The sequence below is a fragment of the Anomaloglossus baeobatrachus genome, chromosome 10 (genome assembly GCF_048569485.1).
Source record: "Anomaloglossus baeobatrachus isolate aAnoBae1 chromosome 10, aAnoBae1.hap1, whole genome shotgun sequence".
In the NCBI taxonomy this organism is placed as follows: domain Eukaryota; kingdom Metazoa; phylum Chordata; class Amphibia; order Anura; family Aromobatidae; genus Anomaloglossus; species Anomaloglossus baeobatrachus.
Window position 1 is genome coordinate 117,039,523 of NC_134362.1, and position 14,080 is coordinate 117,053,602.

At 44.9% G+C, this 14,080-nt stretch overlaps 1 protein-coding gene across 2 annotated transcripts in view; it reads right to left on the minus strand.

The window, feature by feature from the left end:
* SPON1 (spondin 1) overlaps nucleotides 1-14,080 on the minus strand; it is a 2,596,838-nt gene that overhangs the window by 1,236,227 nt on the left and 1,346,531 nt on the right. For both annotated transcript variants that reach the window (XM_075326637.1, XM_075326638.1), the window contains exon 6: nucleotides 10,563-10,711. In XM_075326637.1, the coding sequence (XP_075182752.1) occupies nucleotides 10,563-10,711 (149 nt within the window). The remainder of the gene's footprint in view (nucleotides 1-10,562; nucleotides 10,712-14,080) is intronic.

A 14,080-nucleotide genomic window follows, 5' to 3' on the forward strand; every position in this document is an offset into this window, starting at 1 on the left:
AGAGCAGACTCCGCCCACTTTTACTGCAGGCTGTAATGTGTGCTTTTTATTCAGTGGAATTTCTGTAGGACTTCAGAAGCTGCTCCCCCTAGTGTTTAACAGTGGAAAATATCAAACTTTTTAATTATTTTTTTTATATTTTGCACAATTAAAAAAAAAATATTTAAACAAATTATTTAAACAGTATTACTTTACATTTTTTCAGTTATTATTTATTTATTTTTTTTGACGATACTTTCCCTTTAAGGATATGAATATTCACTGCTCCCCGTGCCCATAATCCTGTCCTCTTTTGTTTGCACTGAAGCCGGTGCTAAGAGGTGGGCATGACTATGGGCATGACTATGGGCATGGGAAGCAGTGAATATTCATGTTCTTTAAAAGCAGCACACGTGACCGCACGGCAGCAGGCTTCCTGTAGCTACTAGATGATCACGTGAGTTGCTATTAAAGAGAACAATTATTCACTGCTCCCCACGCCCATAATCCTGGGTGTGAAAAGCAGCAAATATACCAGCAGAAGACAGTGGTGTAAGTTGGCGTGTATGACAGTGACATTATGTGTGGCACTGCTTACAAGCTAAAGTCAGTTGCCAGTATGACACCATCAGAGGAGGACACCGGGGGAGTGGAGGGAAGGTGAGTATAATCTTTTTTTTTTTGTTAGCTCGATTGTCATACTGTGTGCAGTATAATGGGGGATCATATGTACCAGGATGCGGCTAGGATGGGGACATATACCATGATGGGGGGCTATCGTTGAGACATCTATACCAGGTTAGGGCTAAGATGGAGCCATCTATACCACCATTGGGCTATGATGGGGACATCTATACCACCATGGGGCTATGATGGGGACATCTATATCAGGATGGGGCAATAATGGGTACATCTATACCAGGATGGGTCTATGATGGGGACATCTATAGTAGGAAGGCGACTGGGCTGGAGACCTCTTTACAGGATAAAGCAATGATGTGGTCAGCTATATCAGTATGGGGTTATAATGGGAACATCTACACTAGGATAGGGCTATGATGGAGACATCTTTACCAGGATGGGGAATGATAGGGACATCTATATCAGGATAGGGCAATGATGGGGACATCTACACCAGGATGGGGCAATGATAGGGACATCTTTACCAGGATGAGACAATGATGGGGACATCTACACCAGGATGAGGCAATGATGGGGACATCTACACCAGGATGGGGCAATGATGGGGACATCTATACCAGGATGGGGCAATGATAGGGACATCTACACCAGGATGAGGCAATGATGGAGACAGCTACACCAGGATGAGGCAATGATGGGGACATCTATGCCAGGATGAGGCAAAGATGGGGGTATCTAGACCAGGATGGAGCTATGATGGGGACATGTTTTCCTGGATGGAGCAATGATGGGGACATCTAAACCAGGATTGGGCTATGGTGGGGACATCTATAGCAAGAAGGGGACTATAATGGAAACAACTATACCAGGATGATGCAATGATGGGGACATCTATATCAGAATGGGGTTATGATGGGGACATCTATACCAGGATGGTGTTATGATGGGACATCTATACCAGGATGGGGCTATGATGTGAACATCTATACCAGGAAGGTGACCATGATGGAGACATCTATACTAGAATGAAGCAATGATGGGAACATCTATATCAGAATGGGGCTATGATGGGGATATCTATACCAGGATGGGGCTTTGATGGGGACATCTTTACCAAAATGGGGCTATGATTGGGCCATCTATACCAGGATGGGGAAATGATGGGCCTATATTTACCAGGATGGGGCAATGATGGGGACAACTATACTAGAATCAAGTAATGTTGGGGACCTCTAAAGCAAAATGCAGCTATGATGGGACATCTATACCAGCATGGGGACATGATGGGGTCATTTCTATCAAGATGGTTCAATAAATGGGATATGTATCCCAGGATGGGGCTATGATGAGGACATCTATACCATGAAGGTAACTGTGCTGGAGAGATCTACACCAGGATGAAGCAATGATGGGGTCATCTATATCAGGATGGGGTTATGATGGAGACATCTATAGCAGGATATGGCTATAATGGAGACATCTATGCTAGGATGGGGAATGATGGTGACATCTATCCCAGAATGGCGCTATGATTGGACATCTATACCCGCATGGGGCTATGATGGAAACATCTATACCAGAATGGGGCTATGATGGGAAATCTTTACCAGAATAGGGCTATAATGGGGCCATCTATACCAGGATGGGGCTATAATGGGGATATATATACCAGGATGAAGCAATGATGGGGACATCTATATCAGTATGGGGATACAATGGGGAATTCATACCAGGATGGGGTTATGATGGAGACATCTATACAAGGATGGGGCAATGATGGGGACATATATATCAGAATTGGCCTATGATGGGGACATCTATACCAGGATGGGGCTATGATGGGGAAATTTATACTTCTATGAGGCAATGATGGGGACATATTTACCAGAAAGGGGTCCTCTATAGCAGGATGGGGCTATAATGAGGACATCTATATCAGGATGGGGCTATGATGGGGACATCTATACCAGGATGGGAATACAATGGGGACATATATACTAGGATGGGGCTACGATGGGGACACATATACCAGGATGGGACCATGAAGGGGACATACAGCTCTGGCAAAAATTGAGACCACTACACAGTTTTATAAAAATCAGCTTCTCTACATGTCGATTCTAGTGTCAGTTGAATTCCAACCAGAGTACACCTCATTCTATTGGCCAGGAGTGACATAAGGTCACCCAAAAGCAGTGTAAAAGAGTGGTGGAAAGCATGCCCAGATGTACAGTGCTGGCCAAAAGTATTGGCACCCCTGCAATTCTGTCAGATAATACTCAGTTTATTCTTGAAAATGATTGCAATCACAAATTCTTTGGTATTATTATCTTCATTTCTTTTGCTTGCAATGAAAAAACACAAAAGAGAATGACACAAAAATCAAATCATCTATCATTTAACACAAAACTCCAAAAATGGGCCAGACAAAAGTATTGGCACCCTTAGCCTAATACTTGGTTGCACAACTTCTAGTCAAAATAACTGCGAACAACCGCTTCCGGTAGCCATCAATGAGTTTCTTACAATGCTATCCTGGAATTTTAGACCATTCTTCTTTGGCAAACTGCTCCAGGTCCCTGAGATTTGAAGGTTGCCTTCTCCAAATTGCCTTTTTGAGATCTCTCCACAGGTGTTCTATGGGATTCAGGTCTGGACTCATTGCTAGCCACTTTAGTAGTCTCCAGTGCTTTCTCTCAAACCATTTTCTAGTGCTTTTTGAAGTGTGTATTGGGTCATTTTCTTGCTGGAAGACCCATGACCTCTGAGGGAGACCCAGCTTTCTCACACTGGGCCCTACATTATGCTTCAAAATTTGTTGGTAGTCTTCACACTTCATAATGCCATGCACATGGTCAAGCAGTCCAGTGCCAGAGGCAGCAAAGCAACCCCAAAACATCAGGGAACCTCCGCCATGTTTGACTGTAGGGAACGTGTTCTTTCCTTTCAATGCCTCTTTTTTTCTCCTGTAAACTCTATGTTGATGGCTTTTCCCAAAAAGCTCTACTTTTGTCTCATCTGACCAGAGAACATTCTTCCAAAACATTTTAGGCTTTCTCAGGTAAGTTTTGGCAAACTCCAGCCTGGCTTTTTTATGTCTCGGGGTAAGAAGTGGGGTCTTCCTGGGTATCTTACCATACAGTCCCTTTTCATTCAGATGCTGACGGATAGTACGGGTTGACACTGTTGTACCCTCGGACTGCAGGGCAGCTTGAACTTCTTTGGATGTTAGTCGAGGTTCTTTATCCACCATCCGCGCAATCTTGCGTTGAAATCTCTTGTCAATTTTTCTTTTCCTTCCACATCTAGGGAGGTTAGCCACAGTGCCATGGGCTTTAAACTTCTTGATAACACTGCGCACCATAGACACAGGAACTTTCAGGTCTTTGGAGATGGACTTGTAGCCTTGAGATTGCTCATGCTTCCTCACAGTTTGGATGAAATAATAATAAATGTATTAATTTATATAGCGCTGTTAATTCCACAGTACTTTACATACATTGGCAACACTGTCCCCATTGGGGCTCACAATCTATAGTCCCTATCTGTATGTCTTTGGTGTGTGGGAGGAAACCGGAGACCCCGGAGGAAACCCACGCAAACACGGGGAGAACATACAAACTCCTTGCAGATGGTGTCCTTGCTGGGGTTTGAACCCAGGACCCCAGCGCTGCAAGGCTGCAGTGCTAACCACTGAGCCACCATGCTGCCCAATTCTCAAGTCCTCAGACAGTTCTTTGGTCTTCTTTCTTTTCTCCATGCTCAATGTGGTACACACAAGGACACAGGACAGAGGTTGAGTCAACTTTAATCCATGTCAACTGGCTGCAAGTGTGATTTAGTTATTGCCAACACCTGTTAGGTGCCACAGGTAAGTTACAGGTACTGTTAATTACACAAATTAGAGAAGCATCACATGATTTTTCAAACAGTGCCAATACTTTTGTCCACCCCCTTTTTTATGTTTGGTGTTGAATTATATCCAATTTGGCTTTATGACAATTTTTTTTTATTTTTTTTTCATTGAAGACAAATAAAGATAATAATACCAAAGATTTTGTGATTACAATCATTTTCAAGAATAAACTGAGTATTATCTGACAGAATTGCAGGGGTGCCAATACTTTTGGCCAGCACTGTATGAATGCTGTGATTAAAAATCATGGTTTTTCCACAAAATATTGATTTCTGGACCGTTCCTGAGTTAAAACATTAGTATTGTTGTTTCTGAATGATTATGAACTTGTTTTCTTTGCATTATTTGAGGTCTGAAAGCAATGCATTTTTTTTATTATTTTGACCATTTCTTATTTCCAGAAAGTAATTACCAAATTCCATTCTATTCCATTGCTTGGAAATTCGGAGACGTTGTCAGTAGTTTATAGAATAAAAGAACAATTTACATCTTACTCAAAAATATACCTATAAAGAGAAAAATCAGAAAAACTGAAAATTTTGCAGTGGTCTCTTAATTTTTGTCAGAGCTGTATATACCAGGATGGGACAATGATAAGGACATCTGTACCATGATGGGGCTCTTTGCAGCTTTGACTTTATATAAAGTCTGACATCAGAAACAGACTAAAGGCTGCCTTACACGCAGCGACATCGCTAGCGATGTCGCTAGCGATAGCACCCGCTCCCGTCGTTCGTGCGTCAGACAAACCGCTACCCGTGGCGAAAATTATCGCAGGTACGCGTCACACCAACATACCTTTCTAACGACGTCGCTGTGGCCGCCGAACAAACTTTTTTAAGGGGGCGGTTCACGCGGCGTCACAGCGACGTCACACAGTGGGCCACCAATAGAAGCGGAGGGGCGGAGAGCAGCCTCATGAACGTCACTCCCACCTCGTTGACGGAGGACGCAAGAACGCTGTTGTTTGTCGTTCCCGGGGTGTCACACGTAGCGATGTGTGCTGCCTCAGGAACGACGAACAACCTGCGTCCAGAACGAGCAACGATATTTTGAAAATGAATGACGTGTCAACAATCAACGATTTTGTAAGTATTTTGGATCGTTAGCGGTCGCTCGTAGTTGTCACACGCAACGACGTCGCTAACGATGTGCATCACGAATTCCGTGACCCCAGCGATATCTCATTAGCGACGTTGTTGCGTGTAACGGGGCCTTAACAGATGACCTGAATGCTGCATGTGTTGCTCTCAAACTTACTAAATATGTGCCAAGGTTAGGTTAGGTAAGGTTAGACAAGCTATCATCATGCATGTGGCAAATACACTTTGATTAAAAGACACTGAATTTATTTTTTTCTTTAGGAATTATTGCTGCTTGTTTTTGTATGAAGAATTGAAACAATTTGTGGAATAAAATGCAGCAACTGCCATTTGCACTATTTCACTTTATGATTAGAGACAAGCAAATACTATTCATATTCACTATACTCGTAACAAGTACTTTGTAATATTCGTGTACTCATTACGAATAGCTAGTACAATGCAAGTCAATGGGAAATGAAAGTAATCTTCTGCTAGACCCAACAGAGAGGTCTGGGGGCCTGAGGAAAAGGCTGAAATGGATGAGAAAGTGATGAAACTGAATGAAGAGAGCCTAGAGAATATGCCTGCATGCATTTCTGACTCACATATTGTTTCTGGTAATGAGGATGTCACAGTATTACGCCACTTATTCTCGCTCTCTGTCTCTCTCTCTCCAAGCGCTTCATACTCACCGAACATGTTGCGGCACGGCTATCACACTGGTCACGCTGCCTTTCTTCTTCTTCCCTACCCGCTCATTAGCCTCATTACATATTCACTGTACTAGCTCATTAGGCTCATACATATTCACTGCTTCCCTCATACACCGGTGGCCGTGATTGGTTGCAGCCAGACCCACCTCCACGCTGAGTGACAACTGTCTGACTGCAACCAAACACAACCACTGGTGGATGGGTCTATATCATACAGTAAAATAAATAAATAAATAATTTTTAAAAAAATGACATGTGGTTCCCAAAATTTTGATAACCAGCCAAGATAAAGTCTCACAGCTGAAGGCTGGTATTCACAGGCTGGGGAGACCCACATTATTGGGAGCCAACCAGCCTAAAAATATCAGCCAGCAGCCACCCGGAATTGCCCCTTCTATTAGATGCAACAGTCCTGGGACTTTACCCAGCTCATACCGATTTCCCTGATGCAGTGACAATTGGGGTGTTAATAACAGCACACAGCTGTCATCAAGCTCACAATTAGTAATGAGAAGGGGTCTTCTAGGAGACCCCCCATCACTAATCCTATAAGTAAAAAGAAATACACATTAAAAGAGAAAAGTCTTTAATTTGGAATAAAATACAAAACCACCCTCTTTCACCACTTTATTAACCCCAAAACACCCAAGTCCAACATAATCCAAATGAGGTCCCACAATGGTCCTGGCTCTACTACACTCGAGCCCGGAGAGACCGAAAACATGTCTGATCTCTCCAGGCTCCAGAAAACACTGACAAGACGGACTGGACTGGCAGCAGTAACGTTGTGAAGATGTAATTTACCCTCTCACTGTATATGCTGTGATACTATGTCATGATATGTATATTTCCCTGTCATTTATTTTGTATAATAAGTCCTGTAACTTTTCCCTGGTTGTATTAGTTGTAATTCATGTATTTCCTTGGGGGAGCTACTGGTCTCAATGTGTCTCTCTCATACAATTGCAGTCTTGGCATCTAATATGATTATGTAAATAGCCTGTCCTCTTCTATCCAGAGTTGTGTATCTAGTCTGTAATTGCATTGGCCAGTGAAGGAATAGTCATTGTTCTGCACAGCAGGGGATCCCTTCATCTACTGTGGCTGGCAGACATATTGGAGCCCTGTGATGGACCAAACCATTGATGATAGGATGTGTGACCCCTACCCCCTGAACATGGTGGGCTGGTCAAGGAGCACAGACAATGCATTTCCCTTTTTGTAACTTCAGAGTGAACTGAAACTAAGAAGAAGAAGGAGCTTCCAGCCTGTGTGGCTGTGGACACGAACGGAGCTAGGCCTGTGTGGCGGCCCGTGGGATTGTGTGGAACTCTTTGGACTACTGTAAGGACGATTGCTTTGTTATCCAGTCCGAGGATTGTCGGGAAGGGCCCCTGAATCTGTTTTACGTGGACTTATCGTGTGCTGTTCCTGTATTCTTGTTAATAAACCTGTTGGATCGTCCCTCGGCCTCGTCCATCCTTTGCTCTGTTGTACACCCCCGTCACAAACGTCACTCAGCTAATCAGTCATAACCAGGTTCCCATGGTATGACCTCTGGTGACTTAAAGCACTCTAAGTGCAGGGCCATGTCACGCACCCTGTCAGTACATTAGCAGTGACAATGACGACATGGAGGTGTGGGCTGCCCCACACTCCCCGGACGGAATTGTCAGTGCTAAAATGCGGGGCCATGTCCCACTCCCCGCCAGCACTTCAATACTGATAATGCCGTCTAGGGAGACTGGTGATCACAGCCTACAATCTGCTGTCAGCCTGGTGTCTCTCAGCAGCTTCTCCTGGCAGATTACACAGCTCTGCCAGGAGGAGCTGAAGGGGACCAAAGTCAGCACATGCTGCAGTGACTGGTGATCACAGCCTTTCACCTGCTGTCAGCCTGGTGTCTCTCAGCAGCTCCTCCTGGCAGAGCACACAGCTCTGACAGGAGGAGCTGTCGGGGCCGAGGTCAGTAAATAATGCGGCCAGCGGTGTTCACAGCCTGCCATCTGCTGAAAGCCTGGGGTGTCTTGGAAGCTCCTCCTGACAGGGCACACAGCTGCCCAGACACGCAAGGTTGAAAGCAGAAGCCAGGCTGTGATCACCGCTCGCCACAGCATGTACTGACCTTGGTCTCCGGCAGCTCCTCCTGTCAGAGCTGTGTGCTCTGCCAGGAGGAGTGACAGAGAGTCACTGCTGCCAGCTGGATCCTTCTTGCCAGTGTTTCCAGGAGCATGGAGAGATCAGGCATGTATTTGGTCTCTTCAGGTTAGGATGTAGCAGAGCCAGGATCATCGTGAGACCTCATGTGGAGTACGTTGGACCTGCAGGGGTGTTATTGGGGTTAGTAAAGTGGTGAAAGAGGGGGTTTTGTATTTTATGCCAAATAAAGGATTTTTCTCAGTGTATGTGTATTTCTTTTTACTTATAGCGACGTGGGGTCTCATAGAAGACCCCTTCCCATCACTAATTCTGGGCTTGAAGACAGCTGTGCGCTCATATTAACCTCTTGTTACTCCGATTGCCACTGCACCAGGGCAATCGGGATGAGCCGGATAAAATCCCATGACCGTCGCATCTAATGGATGCGGCAATTTTGTGCAGTTGCTGGCCGATATTTTTAGACTGGGGAGCTCCCAATAATGTGGGTCTCTCCAGCCGGAGAATACCAGCCCTCAGCTGTGAGATTTTATCTTGGCTGGGTATCAAAATTGGGAAAACCGCACATCTTTTTTTTTTTAATTATTTATTTATTTATTTTACTGTACGATATAGACCCGCCCACCGATGGTTGCGATTGGTTGCTGTAAGACAGCTGTCACTCAGCGTACAGGCGGGTCTTACTGCAACTAATAACGGCCACCGGTGTGCGGGGGAAGTAGTGAATATGTATCAGCCTAATGAGCTGGGGCAGTGAATATGTAATGAGGCTAATGAGAGGGTAGGGAAGAAGAAGAGAGGCAGCGGGACCAGTGTAACAGCCGCGCCACGGCGTGATTGGTGAGTGTGAAGCGCTTGGAGAGAGACACTGGCAATGTAATGTGCACAAAATTGCGGCAGCCAGCCAATCACTTATGTCACAGCCAAATGGCTGCGGCATTACTCTCATTGGTTAAGCAACCCAGCATGTTTAGTGGCTGCCAATCAGGCGCCAAACATGCTGTGCGGTACATCTGAATATAGTGAGGTGAATACATCATTACTTGCAATATAACAAATAGCCCGAATACTGTACTACTCTGTAAATAGCGAATAGTAACAAATACATTTGCTGATCACTAACTATAATTACTTATTGGCACTGCTGCTGCTAGCTCTTCTTTCTCTCATTTGGATCTCTGTATTATTCTCAGCCTGATACACTCTTTTTGCTCACTACAGCAGTTGCTACAACACACCATCTCTGTAGACATTGCCCATTGTTTTTTGGCTTTCTCTCCCAAGCTATATGTATTGCTACTCTATGACATCCTCTTATTAACCAGATTCACCTTAAAATGGCTGCTACATTTTCTGTCACAGCTCACAGGTTACGATAATGCCTCCTGATTGATTTTGCTATACCATGTGAAGATGTGATAGCTGCAAAGACTAATAGGATAGCTTGCAGAGGCATATATAATTTCAGCCTTCTCTGGCTAATGTAATTCTGCATTGAGTAAAATGACAGCATATCCAGCAAATCAAATAGTAAATTGTTCAATTTGCTAGGTCAAGCATATTTCCCAAAATTTGTCTCAAATTCAGCTCGCATCAAAATCGCTTCACTTGCCGTTAGCTTTTAACCTTTCCCATTCACACCTATGCACCAATATTCTTTTCTCTGACATGGAAGTAGAGTGAGCGGCCCCTGAAAGAGTGTACATCCACGCAGAGACCAGTAAGTATGAAGCACTTGTTTATTCTTAATTTATATCTTTTTTTTTTATTTTTATTTTTTTTATAACCCGGATGGCCAGATCCAGATCATTACCCGGATTTCACTAAGATCTGCGGGCCCGGAGTCAGTGCTTGGGTTCTTTTGAACCCACACGGACCTGGTCTTTTACAGTCCAGGTCTGCCCATCACTAAATATAACTAATGCTTGAAATAAAAAAAAACTTTGAAATTAGTTAAAGAAGTTTTTAAGGAAATATATAACAAATAAATCTGCAATGTACATAATCTCAAGAAGTCCACACTTATCTTCCAATGATTGTCAGTTAACAATTGATCACTGATGTGCTTACCTTTTGACGTATTTCTTCTTCCATTTTGACTGGGGAACCCAACTCTGCCACTTGTTTTACTCCTTCACTAGCATATCCTCCATACTCCCAGAGAACATATTTCTTAGAATGTGACCCACCAATAATTGCAGACCAGTGATTGGCTCTCCCTGTAGAAAAGAAACAAAAACACATCTAACTTTAACTGAAATGAGACAAATAGATGGAAAAAGCAAGCAAACAAAAATTTAGAATTACAGTTGAATGTAAAATCAAATACCATGTGTAAGAACATGGAAAAATATATATTTAAGGAGTTTTTCACTAATACAAGTGCATCTCAATAAAGGGTACTTTACACGCTGCGACATCGCTAGCGATAGCCCCCGTCGTTCGTGCGACATTTGGTGATCGCTGCCGTAGCGAACATTATTGCTACGGCAGTGTCACACACACATAAATGTGCAACGATGTCGCTGTTGCTGCCGAACAATCCCTCCTTCAAGGGGGAGGTGCATTCGGCGTCACAGCGACGTCACTGTGACGTCACTAAGCGGCCGTCCAATAGAAGCAGAGGGACGGATATGAGCGGGACGTAACATCCCGCCCACCTCCTTCCTTCCTCATTGCCGGTGGACGCAGGTAAGGTGAGGTTCCTCGTTCCTGCGGTGTCACACACAACGATGAGTGCTGCAGCAGCAACGACAAACAACATCGCTGCTCACCAGACAACGATATTTGGTATTTGAACGACCTCTCCAATACCAATGATTTTTACAACTTTTGCGATCGTTGAAGGTCGCTCGTACGTGTCACATGCTGCGATGTCGCTAACGACGCCGCATGTGCGTCACAAACACCGTGACCCCGACGATAAATCGTTAGCGATGTCGCAGCGTGTAAAGTACCCTTAAGTCAGAAAATCATCAAAAAGTTAATTTATGTCAGTTATTCAATACAAAAATGGAAACGCATATACAGTCATATGAAAAAGTTTGGGCACCCCTATTAATGTTAACCTTTTTTCTTTATAACAATTTGGGTTTTTGCAACAGCTATTTCAGTTTCATATATCTAATAACTGATGGACTGAGTAATATTTCTGGATTGAAATGAGGTTTATTGTACTAACAGAAAATGTGCAATCCGCATTTAAACAAAATTTGACCGGTGCAAAAGTATGGGCACCCTTATCAATTTCTTGATTGGAACACTCCTAACTAGAGATGAGCGAACCGGCCGTGGTTCGGCTCGAGTTCGGTTCGTCGAACGGAGGTCCCGTTCGAGTTCGGTTCGGCGAACGTTCGACGAACCACTCGAACCGCATAGGAAACAATGGCAGGCAATCACAAACACATAAAAACACCTAGAAAAAACCCTCAAAGGTGTCCAAAAGGTGACAAACAACTCACAACACAAACACATGGGAAAGTGACAAGGACATATACTCATGCGAAAACAAAGGAGCTGAACAAGGAAAAAGAGGAGGAGACACAGATATGAGTATATGCAAGGGAACGTCGATGCCATTACTGTGCAACTTGAGCCCTGCTCATTTTAGGCTTCCAATCTGGATAAATTGCCTGAGCTCACCACGTACGCCTTGGGGATCTTGTTGTGTCCCGCAGCCAGCGTTTTCTCGGAACGTGTCCTCAGTGCTGCTGGGGGTGTGCTGACAGCTAAGCACACGCATCTGTCCACTGACAATGTGGACAGACTAACGTTCACCAAGATGAACAAGTCATGGCTCTCAGAGGACTTTTCATCCCCTGGCTTAGCCAGGGGAGGCGAAAGGCACGCGTATTTTTGAGAGTGTTTCATGCAAAGCATCTTTTTCATCTTGAAAATGGGGGCCAACTGATGCCAGTCAAGTGGGGTGTGTGTGGCCCAATTAGTGGAAACGAGGGAGACTGTGGTTGGAGTCCCCTCGCTTTTGAAAAAAGAACCAAGATGAACAAGTCATGGCTCTCAGAGGACTTTTCTTCCCCTGGCTCAGCCAGGGGAGGTGAAAGGCACGCGTATTTTTGAGAGTGCTTCATGCAAAGGATCTTTTTCATCTTGAAAATGGGGTCAACTGATGCCAGTCAAGTGGGGTGTGTGTGGCCCAATTAGTGGAAATGAGGGAGACTGTGGTTGGAGTCCCCTTGCTGTGTTTTACATCCTTTTAGAAGGGCATGACATGGCTTAGAGCTTAACTTTCAGCATCTGCAAACTGTTGGCTACCAAAATGCTTCCTTTCCAACCTTTTTAACCGAGGATTTTCGAGACCTTATGCCCATCGCAGTGCCCCAAGAGCCGATGCCCAGGCGCCACTCCTTCTCCAACAAAGGCGTGCACGCGCTACACAAGCATGTCGCACCAAACATCACCGCTTCTTTGAGAAACTGTTGACAGGGTGCATTTCACCACAGATACTTGGCCCAGTAAGCATGGACAGGGGCGTTACATGTCGCTGACTGGGCAATGGGTTACTATGGGGAGAGATGGAGAAGGGTCTGCTGTACAAGTGCTGTCCCCACGAGTTGTATCAATCCTTCCTCTGTATGTAGAAGTTAATACACTGCTTCTGCCTCCTCAACCTCGTGTGGGTCCTTCACCTCGGCCCAAGCCCTGTGTGGTCAGGGCACCCTTCTTTGTAACTGCGCACAAGGAAAACCACACACCTCCTTACTATGCAGGCAGCAGAGCTCAATGCCATCATACGGTCAAATGTTTACTTTGAAATGTATGGGAAATGTGAGTCACACCGCAAAGAAGTTGTGGACGGTTAGCTCTGGAGACCAAGTTTCATCAATGGTTGTCTTCACTCAACCAGCAGCCAGGGAAGGCCGGGTGTGACAATGATGCAAACATGGGTGCGGCCCTTCTCCGTGATAATGTGACACACGTGCCTTGTCTGGCTCACGTGAGGAATCTAATTCTCCAGCAATTTTTAAAACACCATCCCGGCCTACATGGCCTTGTGCAGCGGGTACGCTCGCTATGTGCTCACTTCCATCATTCGCACACAGCAGCTCAACAACTTTCGTTGCTCCAGAAGTACTTAGGTCTGGTGGTTAAATGCTTGAAATGTGATGTGCCGACACGCAGGAATTTGAATCTGCACATGTTGCAGCGTTTGTGGCAGCACCGCCGAACCCTGCTGCAATACGTTATGACATATAGCCTGGCCTAACTTGATCCAGAGGTGGTGCAGATCACACTGCTGGAGTGGTGTCAGATCAAGGACCTATGCACCCTTCTACACAGTTTACAAATGTCGACGAAGATGTTTAGCACTGGCAATGCCATTCTCAGCGTGACAATTCTGGTCATCTACATGATGGAGCACACTGTAAGCATTATTCGGAGTCAGGTGTTGGGACAAGAGGAAGGGGAGGAAGTACAGGAGGAGTCATATGCGGAAGGGATAACAAGATCTACGAGGTCCAGATGGTCAGCGGCACCTATGCGGCAGTCATGGTGGGGGAGGGGGATTAACAAGGGCGCATAGTATCAGCAAAAAGTGTTGAGGAAGGTGCAGGAGCCCATGAAGAAAT